This window comes from Eubalaena glacialis, chromosome 8, assembly GCF_028564815.1.
Source record: "Eubalaena glacialis isolate mEubGla1 chromosome 8, mEubGla1.1.hap2.+ XY, whole genome shotgun sequence".
Lineage (NCBI taxonomy): Eukaryota > Metazoa > Chordata > Mammalia > Artiodactyla > Balaenidae > Eubalaena > Eubalaena glacialis.
Genome location: NC_083723.1, coordinates 122,763,031 through 122,784,753, shown reverse-complemented (window position 1 = coordinate 122,784,753; position 21,723 = coordinate 122,763,031). Strand labels below are relative to the sequence as shown.

General features: G+C 44.1%; 1 protein-coding gene across 2 annotated transcripts in view; it reads right to left on the bottom strand.

The window, feature by feature from the left end:
- Positions 1 to 345: 345 nt before the first annotated feature.
- GIMAP8 (GTPase, IMAP family member 8) overlaps positions 346 to 21,723 on the bottom strand; it is a 34,352-nt gene continuing 12,974 nt past the window's right edge. The window contains exons 1-6 of one of the 2 annotated variants that reach the window (XM_061198933.1): positions 14,138 to 14,259; positions 13,517 to 13,690; positions 9,609 to 10,269; positions 7,933 to 7,978; positions 4,644 to 5,270; positions 346 to 2,450 (exon numbers count right to left, since the gene is read on the bottom strand). In XM_061198933.1, the coding sequence (XP_061054916.1) occupies positions 1,774 to 2,450; positions 4,644 to 5,270; positions 7,933 to 7,978; positions 9,609 to 10,269; positions 13,517 to 13,572 (2,067 nt within the window). In that variant the 5' untranslated portion in view covers positions 13,573 to 13,690; positions 14,138 to 14,259 and the 3' untranslated portion in view covers positions 346 to 1,773. Of the gene's footprint in view, positions 2,451 to 4,643; positions 5,271 to 7,932; positions 7,979 to 9,608; positions 10,270 to 13,516; positions 13,691 to 14,137; positions 14,260 to 21,723 lie in introns of those variants that run through there. The other variant, XM_061198932.1, reaches the window with a different exon arrangement.

Genomic DNA, 21,723 nt, shown 5'->3' with positions numbered 1-21,723 from the left:
GGAAGCTCTGGGAAGAGGCACAGAATGTCTTCTAGACTTTATTCTTCCCATGTACCTGGCTCTAATACTGGTTACATCTGTTTGTCCTTGCTGTAATGACATGCTCAGAGTAGAAGATTCCTGAACTGGCAGAGGCCTAGTGAAGTGACTGTCACCCAGTTTAAAGGTCTTCAGGCATCAAAGATGCAAAAACTTCACCAGAGTCAAGGTATTTAAACATTTTCATTTCCACTCCATGGAAGCATGCTCTTCCCCCAAGTCAGAAAAATAGGAATCAGAAGGAGGACGTGAATTCATATAATTCATCTTTATTATTTCACTCAACTGAATATATTTACACACACTTTCCAGAATTTGTCGTATTAAGGGTTATGCAGGGTACAAAAGTATTAATGGTGACAGTCCATGCTCTTATAAATGGGTTAATCTTGAGGTAACCTGATACTTTGAAATTTTAAAAAAGCTGATGATGACATAGATCATGTCCTCAAAGCATGTGTAAAGCGGTTAATATTGAAAACATCTGACCTTACATCTAACTGGGAGAAGACTCCGTAGTTCCCATATGTCATCCACACCAGGCAGCTCTCAATATAACCTGCTCAGCCGTGAGTAGGACACCACCATCTTGGAACCGTAAGAAGCAACCTTAAGTAAGGAGGCTGCATGCCGATGGATGGGGGCAGAAAGGCAGAAAGAAGCTGGAACGTCGATGCCACACTGGTCCCAGGCTGCCTACTCCTGGACTTCTTAATGTAAGACACCATAAACCCCTAATGTGTTTAAGCCATTATTATTTGACCTCTTTGAGTTTTAACCTAATTCCTAAGCCTCAGGGACAAGGGGAGTGGGGGAGGGAGGGAAAAAAAAGAGAAAGAGAGAGAGAAGTATAAAGGAGTTTTCAATAACTTTTTCTAGAGGAAATCTAGAATTTTACTTAGAATTTTAAATTTTTGCAAGATTGTCTAATCTTGGCAATTTTACCATGCTTCTAATTTTTGTTCTAGTCTATTTCACTGTGAATGATTGGCAATAAAATCTTTTGATACTTCACAGACTCCTGTTCATTTCCTCAGGGACTGCAAAGGAAGGTAGACTAGGTCCCACTTTCCATTCCAGCTTGGACTGGGGGAAGAAGTAAGGAGTAGCCATCATGGGAAGAAAGGAAGGCCCTGAGTGCTGCCGCAGTGGAGATGGAGAGCTCAGGGCACCTGGCAAGCAGTGCTGGGCATCAGAGAGGCCCACAGGAGTCCAGCTTCTCCATTCTGCCACACCCAGGAGTTGACTGGACATTGTTTTCCCTTCATGTATCTGAATCCTCTGGTTCTTGTGTGACTATCTGTATTCTGACCTCAGGCTGGCCTTGGCCTCAGTCCCAGTGTCTGTCCTGACTCCGATCTGCCTACACAGATGAACTTGATTCTGATCCTTAATATCAGCCTAATCTCTGAAGCCTTTTCCCAGATTTCCCCACCTTATTTTTTCTTTCTCCTTTATTATCCCCTACTACCTGCCCCAGCCTGACAATTTATTTCCCTACAAAGAGCTGAAGCACCACAGTGTGATATGCATTTACCTCTCAAGCCCTCAAAGTCATGAACCCTCTTCCCATCCCACCAGTCTTACCATGCCCCCCCATGCTTGTAGCCTGAGGGTATCTCTAACTTAAAAGAGACCCCAGGCATTTCAGCTTGCTATAGCAACTTACCTTTTAAATTATTTACTAATGTGGGGCTTCCTACAGTAACTTACCCTTTAAGTTATTTAGTAATTTTACAGTAACGTACTTTTTAAATTATTTAGTAATTTTTGGGGCTGAAAATTTTTCATTATTTTGCCTACATTCCCCCATGGATGGGGATATTCATGCTCTCCACGGCGCTTTATCAGGTTACTAACCTCTGACAAAAGCTCTCTTGCCTGCTCTTCCCTGGCTTGGCCAGTTTCTTTGTTATTAAAAGCACAATATCTCCCCTTACATTTCTCAATGATGTCCCTAAGATATCTGTTATCTGTGTTTTTGACATAATCTTCAAGCTTCCCAGTCTCTAAGTCTTCCTTCCGGGTAAACAGCACAATCGTGTATTTCATAACTTCCTCTCCAAAGATGGTCTTTAATTCTGCCACTGCCTTTTTGTCCTCTTGAGTGATCCGTCCTAGCTGTAATACCAGGACCAGAACCGTACTCCCTTCTTTATAGTAGGACAAACAGCGTCTGACCTCCTCATCTAGCTGGGATGGACCCCATTCAGCTCCGGACACCAGGCAGGGCAAGGGAGTGTCCACAACCACAACATCCTGCCCATCCCACGTCCTCCAGCCGCTCTGGCATGTCTTGGTGACCAGCTGTGCTCCCAGCTGAGAGTGGAACTCCGGCCTCCCGAGGATGGTGTTCCCACTGGCACTCTTCCCAGCCCCACTCCTCCCCACGAGGATAATACACAGGGACTCTGTTGAAAAGAAAGCAGGAAAGATTCGTGACCATGCGCTGATCTGGGTACAACTTTCATCTCCAGACTATTGCCATTAATTTTACAGCAGAGGATGCTCAGGAAGTTCCATCTCCAAGCCCTGGAACAGTCTGTCAAAATTACACAGTCTGTAAACTCAGAAGCAGGACGTGGACCACAGTCTCTGCTCAGCGCTCATCCATTGACACAGCACTGTACCCATCTCTGAATTTACTCTGCTTCCTTTTTCTGGTAGCTTCTCTGACTCCCTGATACCCTGTGAGTGCCAGTGGCTTTATTACTCTTCACCTGCTTAGCCGGGTCCTGTCCATACACCTCATCTCTGTCTTCTGTTCCTGCTCTGACTATGCCTTCCTACTGCCAATTAATGCTAACTGTAGCAAAATCTCCTTGATGTATTTGAAAAATTATTCCATAGAATTGACTTTTCATGAAAAAACAACTACATGTGTCATTAATGGATTACCAGTTCCTTCGGCTGGATCGTGCTAAAATTCATTTCTCGTTAAAACCACATTAATCTTTTTTTATTGAAGTACCGTTGATTTACAACGGTTTCAGGTGTACAGCAAAATGATTCAGTTATACATATATACATATATATCTAAAAACCACATTACTCTTAATTGTGTCTAACTGTATCTTTCATCAATGAGTCAAAAGGCACTCCCTGGTTATAATAATGAATATCCACTAACACTGCTCTGTGGGGAGTCAATAATGGAGAATAAATTCCCCTATAAATGAGATAATAGATGCACAAAGATCTTACAATATGTATTATTGGGGTTTTCCTTATGACTTTGCACTTGTACTGTGATCTCTCTCTTCCATTCAGGTCTCACAGTTCTCGATTGTGAGTTTTTACCAAGTTACCGATATCTGCCTCAAAACAAAGAGAGAGGAAAGCCCATCCTACGTTCTTCCTTCTGGGAGAAATTATTCAATTGCTTATCCTGAACCCACAATCTCATAGTTAAACATACAGGATTAAAAAATTGATTAAGTCCCTCTTCCATGCCCTCGGAGGGTGTGGTTCTCACCCCCTCTGCAATCTGGTCTAAACTCCCCATCCCACATCTAGAGGTGTAAGCCCTCATCTCCATCAGGACCACGCCCCTTTGTCCTCTCACAAGTAGATGCTCAGTTCTACCTCCTTGCTTCAAGTTGCTAGTGTACTCTCTGGAGCTTTGTACTCAGCCATCCAAACTCTACCCATTCTCCAAAGCCTGCTTCAAATCGTGCTTCCTCCACACAGCCCCTCCTGACTTTCCCACATGTCTGTGCTTTCAGGAGGCTGCCCAGCACCTGGCTCCCCATTAAGAATGTGAAAGGGCACAACAAACAGGTCTGCTCCTTTTGGTCTGATGTTCTTCCTAGGTGAGGATCTTTGAAGCAGCAGAGAATGGGATGAGTAGAATGGGAAGAATCTCAGCTCAGGTCAATAGAATTTGTAGCACTGAGTGGGCTACAAGGGGACTTCTGCTTAAGCAGTAGGTAAGGTAGCGTGGCTTAGGCAGTAGGTGAGGTAGCGTGGCTTAGGCAGTAGGTGAGGTAGCGTGGCTTAAGCAGTAGGTAAGGTAGTGTGGCTGGACTAATAAAGTCCACCGAGTGCCATGTGGGGCATGACCATCATGAGCTTTCAGGCTCCCTGTCCTTGTCCGGTCAAAACAGCCCCACTTCTCCAACAGAGGGAAGAGTAAAGAACCAAGAGAGTAAACTAAGAGGTTAAGAAAGGCAGAGGGCAGGGAGGAAAGGAAGAGGCGGGGGAGGGGGGTGGGGGTGGGGGAAGGAGAGGAGACGGCAGGAAGAAGGGAAGGGTAAAACCAAGGAACCAGGACTATCTCAGCACCAGCACTGAGTGCTAAGCCCTGGGCAACAGATACGCTGTGGGGAAGACAAGAGACTGGAAAAGGCCAACTCCTTCCCTCAAGATGCTCAGCAACCAGTTGAAGAGATGGGAGAAAAGTCGGGAGAAAATTAAAGACCAGGTCAGGACAGTGCATGCACAGGCACATAAATTTAGTAAAATTTGAGATAGAAAGGAGAAAGAGTCGGTTAATAGAAGAGACCTGTCCTTTTGACCTCCGCTGTGCCCTTCAGAAAATAAAGTTCTTGTACATTTATATCTATTTTTAAGTATGCAGAAAAGGTTTTCTAGACATCGTTTACCTTTCCCCCTGAAGGTGCAAGGCTTGCCCCCATTCCGCTGCACCGTGCTCACAATTTTTTGCAGGAGCTCATCCACCTGGCCCCGCTCCTCTTCTCCCGTTGCTCTATAGTTGAAGATGCTGCATCGGTTTTTACATTGCTTGATGAGCTCGTAGAGCCTTTTAGCTCTGGTTTTTAAGAACGTATCTAGATCCTGATTCCCTAGATCTTCTTTCCTGGTGAGGAGAACAATCATGTACTCCATGAATTTATCTCCAAAAATGCTGTGGATGGTACTCAGCACCATGCGATCTCTCTCATTGAAAGAGCCCAGTGGGGTCACCAGCAGGAAGGCATGGGGACCTGGAAAGGTGCTGTTCAAAAGGTCTTGTTCAACATCCTTTGCAGATGAGAAGTCTGGAGTATCAATGATCAAAACTTTCCTCCCTCTCCAGGTTCTGCACTCGGACTTACACCTCTGGGTTACTGGCTTTTCACTGTATTGGGTCTGAAAGACCCGCTTCCCCAGAAGGCTGTTTCCGGCTGCACTTTTTCCCACACCGTGCTTCCCCACGAGCAGGACCTTCAGTGCTGACGGCCCCTGGTTCGGCTCACATCCTGTAGCCTGGTGATGATCCTCCCCTGACCCTGGGACAAAAGGACAGATTCAGAGTCTCTTCTTACATTTGAATACAGAGATGTGGACAGGTTTTAGGATTTCTCATAAATCTCTTTTGAGATTTTAAAAATCTCTTGTCAGTTTTTATAGAGAATGGCAGTGGTCCTCTGAACCAGTAGAACTCTAGACCCAGTCAGAAGCTACCCATCAAAGTGAAAGCCATGAAAAGGGCCATGAACAACTTAAGAGAGGTGTAAAGGGCTTAAGATTTCCCAGGAACATGAAAATGTTAAACTTGGCCTTCACTGGTCTTGAGCCTCAGGATTCCTCTTATTTTGCTACCGAAGTTAACTACTGGGGCGTGAAGTTCGTGGGCTAAGGCAGAACTGGGGAGGATGAGTTTAAAATGCATCTTAGTGGGGGGCTTCCCTGGTGGTCCAGTGGTTGGGACTCTGTGCTTCCACTGCAGGGGGCAAGGGTTCGATCCCTGGTCAGGGAACCGGGAGTCCCACATGCCGTGAAGGGCGGCCAACCAAATAAAAAAATAATAATTAAATTTTTTAAAACTTAAATAAAAAAATGCATCTTAGTGGTATATTCATAAAATAGAATACAACTCGGCAATTTAACAAAAAGTGATGTACTGATATGCAGCCTGGATGGATCGCCAAAACATGCTAAGTGAAAGAAGCCAAACACAAAACCACATGCTACATGATGTCATTATCTGAAGTTCAAGAACACACAAAATTAATCCATGTTGATAGAAGTCTGGAGAGTGGTTCCCTTTAGGGAGGGACAGTAAGAACTTCTAAGGTGATGGAAATGCCCCATATCTTTATCTAGATGATGGTCACATATGTGTAGATATGTAAAAAACCCTCGAGTTGTACACTTAAGATTTGTGCATTTCACTCTATGTAAATTATACCTCAGTAAATTACTGTAATAACCTGCACCACAAAACTGTCTCTCCACACATACACCATCCCCACCACTTCTCCCATGATCCCAAGTCAATACCAGACCCACTGGGCACATGACAGAGCCCACAGTTACAAGGATAGTCACTGAGTCTGTATCATCCAGGGCACTATCAGAGTGGATGATACTCAGCGTCTGAGCCCCAAGTCTGGGAAGGGGAAAGAACATAGCATGTAAAGAAAGCAGCCGAAATGCTAGTGACACCATGTCCATGTTATGTTGCCTTGGGAGAGTTTCTACTTTCCCCCAAATCACCTCACACAAGCCCACATCCTATAAAACGTCTTCGTCAACACCCTCATTCTGAGATGCTCCTTGGTCCCCATGATGTGCTATATTCCCTCACTGCCACAAGCCATTCCACCCAGTTTTGTTCAGTAACAGGAATATTCCTGGGGGTCTTGGCTGACGGGCATCGACAGAATTTTAACTCCCTACTGCTAAGTTCACGTATTTCTGGCTAAATTTACTCAACTGTAAAACGAGAATAATGAAAATAACACCTTCTTTATAGGATTGTTATTAAGGGCTATATTGTGAGGTTGTTATGAGGATTATATATTATATGCTACGAGGATTGAATAATTTATATATTATATATATATATATCTCCCAGCATATAATGTCAGTTGCAATAATTATCATTAAAATTGTAATTTTAATCTTAATTATTATTTTGGGAAGTCCTACAAGGACAGAGATCTCATCTATCTTATTCACTGGGAAATATTCAGTTCTTGCACAGAGCTGGCCCGGAAATAACCTGAAAGTCCAACAACAAAGAGATGGGTGAATTTGTCGCGTATGCCCATACCATGGACCACATTACGTCCACCGAACAGAACAAGGTAGATCTATGTGTATTGACTTGTGCGGTGCGCACAATGCACCATTAATGGCAATCATCACACAGATACTGAGCTCCATCACTGAATTCTGCAGGTGTTATTCTGTTTAGTGTTATCCATGAAGGAGTGATTTCTGCCTCCCGGTAGGAGTCCAAAATTGGGTAGTGCTGGATCCCAGGCTGGGGAGAAGAGGCTGAGTCAGGAAAGAAGCCGCAAGAGACAAGCCCAGCTCTGTAACATTTCAGGGAAGGCCGGGGACACCCGCACGGTGTCCAGAACCTCTGCTGGTGCTGCACCTACTCACAAGTGTTAGCAGTTCCCTGGGAGACAGATTGTGGGCACCAACCTGAGTTTGGGCTCCAGGGTGCATTTTTGTTCTGACTTATCTAGATAATTTTTCCACTTCATTTTGATGCATGATGCATTCAAAAGAATACAGATATGAGCTTAACATTTTTTTAAGAATTATCTTACCATGTGGATGGTCCTCCCTCTGAGATGTAGCTTCATTCTCTCTCAGGTCTTCAGGTTAATATACAGTTATCTCCCTGGGTTGAAGAGGTACCACTGAACTATGATGTATACCCAGAAAAGGATATTGACAGGGAAGCTCCTGAACAAATACATTTATACAAGATTCTCTAACACTACAATAGTCCTACCTCAGTGTAAAATAATTACAAAATAATTTAAAAGAAACAGAACCCCAGTATCCTAACACATATTTTTTTCTGTATATTCCTTTCTAGTCTTTGTACATATGCTTACATATTTGTAAATAGTTGTATGTGTATATATACAACTTTGCGTGATAATTTTATTAAAATATTTGTGTGAAAAAAAAAAAGAATTATCTTACCATGTGGATGGTCCTCCCTCTGAGATGTAGCTTCATTCACACAATCCTAGAAAGAAAATAAAGGAGAATATGATGCACACAGATGTAAAATCTCAGCTTTTCACAAAGTAAAGGAATGGAGACACAAGTATATAATTCAGAGTAATTCGATGATTAGGATGTGGTCAAATGAACGTCATGGTCATGGTCATGGTCATGCTCGCTGCTGGCATGTGTAGTCCTGTCCATGATGAAGCTGACCTTGAGACCCCGCTGCTGCTGCAACAGGTTTCCCAGAAGTAAGAAGGTGGGTTTTGCTCTCACTCAGAGAAGCCCCACAAATGCCATCTAACCCAGGCATTGTTCCTGAAGCACTTTCTAACTTTACTTCTCCGCAGTCCCCAGTAGTAATAGTAATTCTTTCCAGAGTCTCCCAGAGTTCCTGCTATTCCTGGAGAAAATCCAGAAGCTTAAGAAAAGCTTCTGGACTCCCTGGAAGAAGAAACTAGTCAAGTGATGGCTGTGCGGTGCATCTGAGGGACAGGGGAAGGGAGGAGATTGGAAATCAAGCTCCCCATGTATCTCCAATGTCTTCTTCCCTTACTGCACCCCCAGTATAGAGATGAAGCTTCTTCTAACGTGAGATCCAGTAAAATTTGGAACCTTCCCCATCCAGATGGACAAATGGAGACAATGAAGGATGAAGAGCCAAACACATAATTAACATCCCCTTCACCTGCCTGGGGAAGCCTCACTCCCAACATTTAAATTGGCATGAAATCAGAAGTTTTAAAATCAACTAAAATATCACTCTGGCTATTGTGCGTGAAATGGATGGGGGTGGGGAGGGTAAGGCACAAGAAGGAATGAGGGGAAAATTGTTATGCGAATATGTGTAAAATAGTACAGGCAAGAAAAGAGGCTGGCCTGGACCAGATGATGGTAGTGGAGACAGAGAGAAGCAGGCGGATTCCAGGTGCCTTAATCACACAAGACGATGATCTCCTGGAAATCAGATGCAAGCTGGCCGTGGTATCAAAGCTGACATCTGGGCCAATAGGTTTGAAGAGCATGATAAGCCGGACAGCCATTGACAGAGCTGAGAGGAAAACTGAAGTCTCAGAGATTCAAGAGGGAAAAACAAAAGTCTGGACATGTCAACTCTGAGATTCTTTAAGAGAGTGATGTCAAATAGCAATTGGATGGACAAAGGAGTCAGAACTCAAGAGGAAAGACCTGGACTGGAGTTACTAATTTGGAAACTATTAGCAACAGATGAAGCTCAAAGCTGTAAAAATGTGGAATCACCTGAGGACACAAGTATAGAGAAGGGAGGAAGGGCGAGATCCAAGCCCTGAAGATGCCAGCTGGCAGGTCATTAGAGGAGGACTCAGCATTCTCTGGAGGAGCAAGCGAGGACGAAAAAGCAAGAAGAGGATAGTTTTACTGAAGCCAAGGGAAGAGAGGGTCTAATGAGTCATTTATGTGTCCAATGCTATGAGGGGTAAAGTCAGATAAGCTCTTAAATATATCCAATAATTTGCCAATGAAGTATAATACTCAAAGTAACCTCATCTTTCCAGTTTACGGATAAATATCCCTTTAAACAAAGCCTATGCAACATTTCACTTATTTGTGCCTTTATCCCGCTAGCTCTAACAACAGAGACCCTTGGAGACCTTCACAAGAATCCTCACCTGGACTCTACTGTCTTCATTTCTGAAGCTCACCCAGTATGGTCCTTGGTTCTCATCCACCAAACCCTTGACCTTGCAGAGGAGGTCCTTCACCTGGGCGTCCCGCTCATCCTCACTTGCCTTGTTGTTGAAAGCACAGTATCGGCCGCCATAGTTCTGAACCAAGTCCCTAACAGACTCGTCACTTTCAATGTAATCTTCCAGCAAGCCATCCATCAAATCATCCTTCCAAGTAAAGACTATAATGATGTGCTTCCTGGCTTTAGCTCCAAACACCTTCTGGATGCCCTTGATTGTTTCTCTGTCCTCCACCTTATAATGGCCGATGGGAATTACCAGAAGCAAGGCGTCGAGGCTGGGAGCCGAGAGCTCCAGGCAGCGCTCAATGTAGCCTTCCTTGTCATTGGCACAAGTTATTGAGGAGAAAAGGTCAGGGGTGTCGATGACCACAACCTCCCTCCCCTGCGTGGCCCCACTCTCTCTCTGGCACGTTTTAGTCACCATCTGCTCACTGAACCTGGACTTGAACACAGCTTTGCCCAGAATGGTGTTTCCTGTGGCACTTTTCCCTGCGCCGTGTTTCCCTAAAAGAAGAAGCCTCAGTTCCATCATGGAGCAGCCCGGCTCTGACTCTCTCTCCTGACACAGGTTTCCGCTGGTTCTGTCGGGACGAAAAGCAACACAGCAATGTTCAACTCACAGAGTGGATAGAGGAACAACAAGAAAGGACTTTCTGTTTCTTTTTTTTTTTTCAATAGATTGAAGTTTATTTATCATATACGTCAGTCATGTCTGACAACTGAGAAAATGCTATTTACACAAAACACCGTAGATTAAAAATACATAGTATTTGTATTTTTATACAATAATAGGGCCCCGGGATACAAACAAGGAAAATAAAGGATACAAACTTGAAAAATAAAGAAACACAGCTGAAGAAAGTGAAGGAGAAAAGCCCCTTTTCTGCGTAGTTATTTGAAAGTTCACTCCTCTTTCAAGAAGAGTGTCACTGGAGTGTGAGGAAGGAATCAGAGAAGGTAGCAAAGGAAGCACGTACACCTGCCCTCAAGAAGCTTCACCTCAGAGGAGACGTACGGCTGAGGCAGGGAGAATCTCATCAGGGCCAAGGATGGAGGCCTGGGCTCCTCCCTACAAGCGTCTGGATCTCCGCACAGTGCAACAGGCAAAGCCCAGCTCAGCTCAAAACACGCACCTCCAAGGTTATGCCAAGCCGAGAAGTCCAGTCACTGTTGGGACTCTTCTAAGAGCCTCTTCTGACCCTGACACACCCCCATATAAAGAAAGCCTCACCCTAACTCCCCATATCCTGACTCTCCTTATTGTCATCATAGCACTGTTTCTATCTGGTATTATTTATTGTGTCTACTTTTTTCATTTTCTCTTTGCTGTCCTTAGTATGAAACTCTCTAAGAGCAGAGACCATGCCCATCTTGTTCTGTGTCCCTAAGTCCTAATATTGTGTCTGGCATATAGTAAATGCTCAATAAATGATGTGAAATGAGTGATGGTGAGAGTGGGGGATGTGAGGAAAGGAAGAAAAATTGTTTTTAGACATGGAGAGGGAGACCAAAGTGACGTCACTTTGAATAATAAAAGAGAAGTGACTTTATGTTGTTTCCCAACCAAGGGAAGAAGTAGTAGTATATTTTTGTACATTAATTTTTTTTTAAGACACTAGTGAGTAAATAAGGTAAAGGAAGCAGAGATCTCCAGCAGGTCAAAAAAAGGAATTTATTTCCCAAGTACACACTGTTGTTTTATATGGTTCCCCATCATGGTGTGACGAAATGGATGAGTCTTTATTGTACTCCTTCCAGCTAATGACATCATATTGAATCAGAACTAACTCTCTTTCTCTTTCTCTTCCCCCTCCCCCCCTCTCTCTATGCATACAATTACCCACCTGTACCATTTCCTCCCAAGGGTACAGAAAATACTTTTGAGGACAAAAGGGAACCAAAGCTCTCCCCTCCCTCACTCTCTCCTTGATAACCCACATTTCCCTCATCATCTCCCAGACCACTCTGGAGACCCCAGCAGAGCAAAAGAGAGAAGAAGAAAGAAAGACTACTTTCCTTTTGCACAGCAAAGGAAACTCTAAACAAGACGAAAAGACAACCCTCAGAATGGGAGAAAATATTTGCAAACGAATCAACGGACAAAGGATTAATCTCCAAAATATATAAACAGTTCACGCAGCTCAATATTAAAAAAACAAACAACTCAATCCAAAAATGGGCAGAAGACCTAAATAGACATTTCTCCAAAGAAAACATACAGATGGCCAAGAAGCACATGAAAAGCTGCTCAACATCACTAATTATTAGAGAAATGCAAATCAAAACTACAATGAGGTATCACCTCACACTGGTCAGAATGGGCATCATCAGAAAATCTACGAACAATAAATGCTGGTGAGGGTGTGGAGAAAAGGGAACCCTCTTGCACTGTTGGTGGGAATGTAAGTTGATACAGCCACTATGGAGAACAGTATGGAGGTTCCTTAAAAAACTAAAAATAGAACTACCATATGACCCAGCAATCCTGCTACTGGGCATATACCCTGAGAAAACCATAATTCAAAAAGACACATGCACCCCAGTGTTCATTGAAGCACTATTTTCAATAGCCACGTCATGGATGCAACCTAAATGCCCATCGACAGACGAATGGATAAAGAAGATGTGGTACATACCTACAATGGAATATTACTCAGCCATAAAAAGGAATGAAATTGGGTCATTTGTAGAGACGTGGATGGACCTAGAGACTGTCATACAGAGTGAACTAAGTCAGAAAGAGAAAAACAAATATCGAATATTAACGCATATATGTGGAATCTACAAAAATGGTACAGATGAACCAGTTTGCAAGGCAGAAATAGAGACACAGATGTACAGAACGAACGTATGGTCACAAAGGGGGGAAGGGGGTGTGGTGGTGGGATGAATTGGGAGATGGGGATTGACATATATACACTAATACGTATAAAATAGGTAACTAATAAGAACCTGCTGTATTAAAAAATAAATAAAATAAAATTCAAGAATTTTTTAAAAACTTAAAAAAAAAAAAAAAGAAAGAAAGAAAGCTTTCTCCAGAACCCTTGCTGAGATTCTAAAGCAGCCTCCACCTTCTTCTCAGGATATAGCCCAAGGGGGACGTGGCTTCAGGCATCCAAGCAAAGCTTCCAATGATGTAGGGATTTGTCCCACATCAGGAGCAGTTCAGGTGCACAGAAAAAAGGTGGTCAGAGAAGCTTCCGGAGCCCGGCCTGGAGAGAACTCAGTCCCAGCCCAGCAGGAGGAAGGAAGAGAGTTCATGGGTGAAAGCCCAGGAGGCTTAAATTTAGATAAAATCAGAAAGAGTGTTTTTGGCAAACACTGACCACTTTCAATGCTCAGTTCATGGAATCCTAATTGTGCAAGGGTTGGGAAATATCGGGAGAGTGAATGTGGAAAATCAGTGTCCAAACGGCCAGCTTCCCTGCCCGCTTCTTCTCAAGGAGGTAGGCAGCTCCCGCTGACTTCCCCGGGGTGAGAGTGGGAGTTTGCTTTGTGTCACAGTCGTGAAGTCAGGGGATGCCAGAGGAACGGACCTACCCCCCTTTCTCTTCCAGGCCTTCTTCTCAGCCCTGGGTGGGGCGAGCAGCCCCCTCCCAGACCGGCCTCTTCCTAGGAAGGCTGCCCACAGGCACGACTCCCCGGGGAGGGGGGTGACCTCTGTGCCCCCCCAGGCTGGGGAGACCTGCGCTGGAGCGGGAGGAACATCCCAGAGCCCCTGAAATCAAGCCCTCCAGGTGGCTGTCTCCCCGCCCTGCTCGGCCGCCTTTCCCATCCTCATGTTCACGTGTCCAGCACAGAGACCGCCACCACGCACACACGTACCTCGGTCCTGTCCCCTGACCTGTCACGGTCTCAGAACCTCCAGGTTCCGCCTGCATCGCTCGGCTGGGTGAAGCGGCTACTCTATCCCCTCAGAGGATGGGGCAGCCGCGCGGGGAGAGGAAAGCAGGGGCTGGACCAGCTTCGCAGGGTCGGGATCTTCCTGACATAGTGTTTCTGAGGAGGAAGAGGTTTTTAGAAATAGGTTTCCAATGCAGTCGGAGGGGAAGTTCAGAAGTGATGCCAGACCACAGGGTGAGAACGTCTGGGGCACGGCGGTCCGAGTCAGGAAGGGACCGCGCCCACCTTCCCGGCGCGGCCAAAGGCTGGTGGGAGGGGGAAGGCGGAGGCTCCGCTGGGGCTGAGGGGACCCGGGCTGGGACCCGGGCTGAGCCCCATCCGAGCTTCGGAAGGGTCCCTCGAGAAGGATCGCTGTGCCGACAGAGAACAATCTGGGGCCTTTCAAGGCTTTGGGCGAGCCGGGGGGCGGGGAGGGGTGGCGGGGGGAGGCGGGGGTGGCTTAGGGCCCGGAGCAGGTGTTTCCGCTCCCAGCAGGTCCCCGCCTTCACCGCTCAGCCCCGCCCTTTCCCGAGACTGGGGTGAAAAGCGAAAGACATAGTTTACCGTCTCCTACCAGCTCCTCGCCCTGCGTCTGCCTTGCAGCAGCCCTTACAGCTTCAGCTCCTCTCCTGCCTTCCAGAGGGCTCTCCCCGAACGCCCCCGCCGGACAAACTCTGGGCCTCGGACCAACGCTGCTTCCCAGGAGAAAGTGTTCTTTCCCGGAGCTAGCCAAACATTTGAAATGCTAGAACTTTGATGCTTTCAAAGAGTTCATAAAACGAAACCCTATTGTGAGCCATAAGCGTTCAAAGCTTCCTTCTAGAGAAGGAAGTGAAACACAGAGAAAGACCTTATTTTATTTTATTGTGCTAAAAAAAAAAAAAAAAAACCACACATGTAACATTGAATTGACCATCGTAGCCATCTTTAAATGTACAGCTCAGCAGCTTCAGGTGCATTCTCGACATTGTGCCAAGAGTTCCAGAACTATTCCATCCCCCAGCCTGAAGCTCTGGACCCATTAGATGCTAATCCTCCTCCCCCGTCCCCAGCCCCTGGTAACCACCGTCTACTTTCTGTGTCTGATTTAGATACTTCCTGTGACTGGAATCAGACAGGGTTTGTCCTATGTGACTGGCTTTTTTCACTTAGCTTAATGTTCTCTGTGTGAGAGGACTTTCAGTCACGGTGCAGAGGCCCTTGAGCTCACACTGTCACGCCAGGCTGGGTCTATGAAATGTCTGAGGTGGGGCTGAGCCTTCCAGAGACCCCACGGAAGGAGGAGCAGTGGGGGCTGAACTGGGCTTTGAGGGGCTGCCGTGTCTCCTGGGGTCCCCCTCGCCTCTGGTCTTCAAGTTCAGTCTGCTGGCACCGCTACCAAGGGCTGGGGTGACACGGCTACACCTTGGAGGGGAAACCGAAAGAGGGTCTCCCATCCCCCCACCCCCTTAGTAAGGAGGACCAGGTCCAGGAAGAATCCCCACCCTCCATGGGGCACTAGGTCAATTCACATAAAATCAACACATCAATACCATCAGACAGAAGCCTGCCACATGGCCAGTCAATCATCCCAGCTGTGTCACTCCCAGAAGTGGAGGTCAGGTCAAGGCAGGGTCACAGGCCTGGTGGGATACCATTTCCCCAAAACAGAGAACACAGTAAACTGAGATCAAGAAAAGCTCCCTCCTTCTTAGATGAAATAGGAAGCTTTGGGGAGCACTCTGAATAAAACCAAAGCCTCAAATAACTCCTCGATGAGTTAGCAGTTGATTATTTGCTGAGTCAACGATTTTGCAAAATGATCCTCAGCACATCTGCTTTTGGAGAATGGACTTCTGTGGGGAAGGCGGCTGATTCTGGCTGGGCCCCAATCTAGGGAAGTATGGGGCTTTCCTGCTCCCTAGTGGCTGTGTGGGTAATGACAAGGGCAGCAAAACCACTCCCCAGGTGGCTCTTGCAAGGACTCTGCAAGTAAGACACCCCTCTTTCCCCTCCCCCTCCCAGACTCTCAGAGGGGGCGGGAGGGAGAGAGACTGGACTTCCAGAAAGTACACATGTAACATGTGTACTTCCTCCTGGAAGGCACAAGTTATGCGAGCAAGGAGGAAGCTACCAGGACCCAGCACTGTCTCAGACACAGAGGTTCAAAGACTCTCCAGACACATCCCTGGCTCAAGAAGCTCAATCAAATGACGGGAAAAGAGACTAAATCTATGGCTATGAAAAGTGTACATGTGCTGCCATAGAAGCGTGTTCAGGAGGCCATGGGAGCAAAGAGGAAGCCTGTCAACCCCGCAAGATGGAGAAACAACCAAGTGGGAAGCAAACTTATCAACAAACCCATAAACCAGCCCTTTACTGTGCCAGGGACTTTAATGGAGGAGATCAGCGGGCACAGTAGAGGCAGAAGCTACACAGGGGAGCTTAAGCCTACCCGCAGTCTTGAAGGGCAAGTAGAAATTTCCCTGGGAGGGACACTCAGGCAGAGGGAGAGTGGCAAATGCCACAGGCAGTCAGAGTGATGAGAGCAGCTTGGGCATGTGGAGGAAATGGGGTCAGGCTGCAGGACCAGTGAGAGGCTACTGCAATAGTCCAAGCTAGAAACAAGGACATGAACGAAAATAGTGACAGTGAAAATGCATGTGGGAAAAGGAACAGATTTATGATAGATTTAGGAGCTAGAAACAGCACAAGAATAAAAAAGACTCATTCAGGGTTGCTCTTACAAGTGTTCCAAGTTGTCACATCAAAGGGAGTGCTACTCACAACATAGACATTTCTTATTTCGAAAAAAAAAAAAATTTATAAGTTGTTTTATTTCCAAGATAGGACATGTGTGCTTACTACAATTTTGGCAGATGGCAGTAAAAGTGTCTTGTAACTAAATTTGTATATTTTGACAGTTTTCAGATGGAATTAAAAGTCTTATTCAAGCAGACTCCTTGTTTGTTACAATATTTATTATTAAGAAATAATATGCAGCCCTGAACCAAGATTGTGAAGTAGAAGGACGTGCTCTCACTCCCTCTTGCGAGAACACCGAATCACAACTAGCTGCTGGACAATCATCGACAGGAGGACACTGGAACTCACCAAAAAAGATACCCCACATCCGAAGACAAAGGAGAAGCCACAATGAGACGGTAGGAGGGGCACAATCACAGTAAAATCAAATCCCATAACTGCTGGGTGGGTGACTCACAGACTGGAGAACACTTATACCACAGAAGTCCACCCACTGGAGTGAAGGTTCTGAGCCCCACGTCAGGCTTCCCAACCTGGGGGTCCAGCAACGGGAGGAGGAATTCCTAGAGAATCAGACTTTGAAGGCTAGTGGGATTTGATTGCAGGACTTCGACAGGACTGGGAGAAACAGAGACTCCACTCTTGGAGGGCACACACAAAGTAGTGTGCCCATCAGGACCCAGGGGAAGGAGCAGTGACCCCAGGGGAGACTGAACCAGACCTACCTGCTAGTGTTGGAGGGTCTCCTGCAGAGGTGGGGGGTGGCTGTGGCTCACCATGGGGACAAGGACACTGGCAGCAGAAGTTCCGGGAAGTAGTCCTTGGCGTGAGCCCTCCCACAGTCCGCCATTAGCCCCAGCAAAGAGCCTAGGTAGGCTCCAGTGTTGGGTTGCCTCGGGCCAAACAACCAACAGGGAGGGAACCCAACCCCACCCATAAGCAGTCAAGCGGATTAAAGTTTTACTGAGCTCTGCCCACCAGAGCAACAGTCAGCTCTACCCACCACAAGTCCCTCCCATCAGGAAACTTGCACAAGCCTCTTAGATAGCTGCATCCACCAGAGGGCAGACAGCAGAAGCAAGAAGAAATACAATCCTGCAGCCTGTGGAACAAAAACCACATTCACAGAAAGATAGACAAGATGAAAAGGCAGAGGGCTATGTACCAGATGAAGGAACAAGATAAAACCCCAGAAAAACAACTAAATCAAGTGGAGATAGGCAACCTTCCAGAAAAAGAATTCAGAATAATGATAGTGAAAATGATCCAGGACCTCGGAAAAAGAATGGTGGCAAAGATCGAGAAGATGCAAGAAATGTTTAACAAAGACCTAGAAGAATTAAAGAACAAACAAACAGGGATGAACAATACAATAAATGAAATGAAAGCTACACTAGAAGGAATCAATAGCAGAATAACTGAGGCAGAAGAACGGATAAGTGACCTGGAAGACAGAATGGTGGAATTCACTGTTGCGGAACAGAATAAAGAAAAAAGAATGAAAAGAAATGAAGATAGCCTAAGAGACCTCTGGGACAACATTAAACACAACAACATTCACATTATAGGGGTCCCAGAAGGAGAAGAGAGAGAGAAAGGACCCGAGAAAATATTTGAAGAGATTATAATCGAAAATTACCCTAACATGGGAAAGGAAATAGCCACCCAAGTCCAGCAAGCGCAGCGAGTCCCATACAGGATACACCCAAGGAGAAACACGCCGAGACACATAGTAATCAAATTGGCAAAAATTAAAGACAAAGAAAAATTATTGAAAGCAGCGAGGGAAAAACGACAAACAACATACAAGGGAACTCCCATAAGGTTAACAGCTGATTTCTCAGCAGAAACTCTACAAACCAGAACGGATTGGCATGATATACTTAAAGTGATGAAAGGGAAGAACCTACAACCAAGATTACTCTACCCGGCAAGGATCTCACTCAGATTCGATGGAGGAATCAAAAGCTTTACAGACAAGCAAAAGTTAAAAGAATTCAGCACCACCAAACCAGCTCTATGACAAATGCTAAAGGAACTTCTCTAAGTGGGAAACACAAGAGAAGAAAAGGACCTACAAAAACAAACCCAAAACAATTAAGAAAATGGTCATAGGAACATACATATCGATAATTACCTTAAACGTGAATGGATTAAATGCTCCAACCAAAAGACACAGGCTTGCCGAATGGATACAAAAACAAGACCCATATATATGCTGTCTACAAGAGACCCACTTCAGACCTAGGGACACATACAGACTGAAAGTGAGGGGATGGAAAAAGATATTCCATGCAAATAGAAATCAAAAGAAAGCTGGAGTAGCAACACTCATATCAGATAAAATAGACTTTAAAATAAAGAATGTTACAAGAGACAAGGAAGGACACTACATAATGATCAAGGGATCAATCCAAGAAGAAGATATAACAATTATAAATATATATGCACCCAACATAGGAGCACCTCAATACATAGGGCAACTGCTAACAGCTATAAAAGAGGAAATCGACAGTAACACAATAATAGTGGGGGACTTTAACACCTCACTTACACCAATGGACAGATCATCCAAAATGAAAATAAATAAGGAAACAGAAGCTTTAAATGACACAATAGACCAGATAGATTTAATTGATATTTATAGGACATTCCATCCAAAAACAGCAGATTACACTTTCTTCTCAAGTGTGCACGGAACATTCTCCAGGATAGATCACATCTTGGGTCACAAATCAAGCCTCAGTAAATTTAAGAAAATTGAAATCATATCAAGCATCTTTTCTGACCACAACACTATGAGATTAGAAATGAATTACAGGGGAAAAAACGTAAAAAACACAAACACATGGAGGCTAAACAATACGTTACTAAATAACCAAGAGATCACTGAAGAAATCAAAGAGGAAATCAAAAAATACCTAGAGACAAATGACAATGAAAACACAATGATCCAAAACCTATGGGATGCAGCAAAAGCAGTTCTAAGAGGGAAGTTTATAGCTATACAAGCCTACCTCAAGAAACAAGAAAAATCTCAAATAAACAATCTAACCTTACACCTAAAGGAACTACAGAAAGAAGAACAAACTAAACCCAAAGTTAGCAGAAGGAAAGAAATCATAAAGATCAGAGCAGAAATAAATTAAATAGCAACAAAGAAAACAATAGCAAAGATCAATAAAACTAAAAGCCTGTTCTTTGAGAAGATAAACAAAATTGATAAACCATTAGCCAGACTCATCAAGAAAAAGAGGGAGAGGACTCAAATCAATAAAATTAGAAATGAAAAAGGAGAAGTTACAATAGACACCGCAGAAATACAAAGCATCCTAAGAGACTACTACAAGCAACTCTATGCCAATAAAATGGACAACCTGGAAGAAATGGACAAATTCTTAGAAAGGTATAACTTTCCAAGACTGAACCAGGAGGAAACAGAAAATATGAAAATATGAACAGACCAATCACAAGTAATGAAATTGAAACTGTGACTAAAAATCTTCCAACAAACAAAAGTCCAGGACCAGATGGCTTCACAGGTGAATTCTATCAAACATTTAGAGAAGAGCTAACACCCATCCTTCTCAAACTCTTCCAAAAAATTGCAGAGGAAGGAACACTCCCAAACTCATTCTATGAGGCCACCATCACCCTGATACCAAAACCAGACAAAGATACTACAAAAAAAGAAAATTACAGACCAATATCACTGATGAATATGGATGCAAAAATCCTCAACAAAATACTAGCAAACAGAATCCAACAACACATTAAAAGGATCATACACCATGATCAAGTGGGATTTATTCCAGGGATGCAAGGATTCTTCAATATACACAAATGAATCAATGTGGTACACCATATTAACAAAACGAAGAATAAAAACCATATGATCATCTCAATAGATGCAGAAGAAGCTTTTGACAAAATTCAACACCCATTTATGATAAAAACTCTCCAGAAAGTGGGCATACAGGGAACCTACCTCAACATAATAAAGGCCATATATGACAAACCCACAGCAAACATCATTCTCAATGGTGAAAAACTGAAAGCATTTCCTCTAAGATCAGGAACAAGACAAGGATGTCCATTCTCACCACTATTACTCAACATAGTTTTGGAAGTCCTAGCCACGGCAATCAGAGAAGAAAAAGAAATAAAAGGAATACAAATTGGAAAAGAAGAAGTAAAACTGTCACTGTTTGCAGATGACATGATACTATACATAGAGAATCCTAAGGATGCCACCAGAAAACTACTAAAGCTAATCAATGAATTTGGTAAAGTTGCAGGATACAAAATTAATGCACAGAAATCTCTTGCATTCCTATACACTAATGATGAAAAATCTGAAAGAGAAATTAAGGAAACACTCCCATTTACCACTGCAACAAAAAGAATAAAATACCTAGGAATAAACCTACCTAGGAAGAAAAAAGACCTGTATGCAGAAAACTATAAGACACTGATGAAAGAAATTAAAGATGATACCAACAGATGGAGAGATATACCATGTTCTTGGATTGGAAGAATCAATATTGTGAAAATGACTATACTACCCAAAGCAATCTACAGATTCAATGCAATCCCTATCAAATTACCAATGGCATTTTTTACAGAACTAGAACAAAAAAATCTTAAAATTTGTATGGAGACACAAAAGACCCTGAATAGCCAAAGCAGTCTTGTGGGGAAAAAACGGAGCTGGAGGAATCAGACTCCCTGACTTCAGACTATACTACAAAGCTACACTAATCAAGACAATATGGTACTGGCACAAAAACAGAAACATAGATCAATGGAACAAGATAGAAAGCCCAGAGATAAACCCACGCACCTATGGTCAACTAAGCTATGACAAAGGAGGCAAGGATGTACAATGGAGAAAAGACAGTCTCTTCAATAAGTGGTGCTGGGAAAACTGGACAGCTACATGTAAAAGAATGAAATTAGAACACTCACTCCCTAACACCATACACAAAAATAAACTTGAAATGGATTAGAGACCTAAATGTAAGACCGGACACTATAAAACTCTTAGAGGAAAACATAGGAAGAACACTCTTTGACATAAATCACAGCAAGATCTTTTTTGATCCACCTCCTAGTAATGGAAATAAAAACAAAAATAAACGTGCTGGTCCTAATGAAACTTCAAAGCTTTTGCACAGCAAAGGAAACCATAAATAAGACGAAAAGACAGCCCTCAGAATGGGAGAAAATATTTGCAAACGAATCAACGGACAAAGGATTAATCTCCAAAATATATAAACAGCTCATGCAGCTCAATATTAAAAAAACAAACAACCCAATCCAAAAATGGGCAGAAGACCTAAATAGACATTTCTCCAAAGAAGACATACAGATGGCCAAGAAGCACATGAAAAGCCGCTCAACAT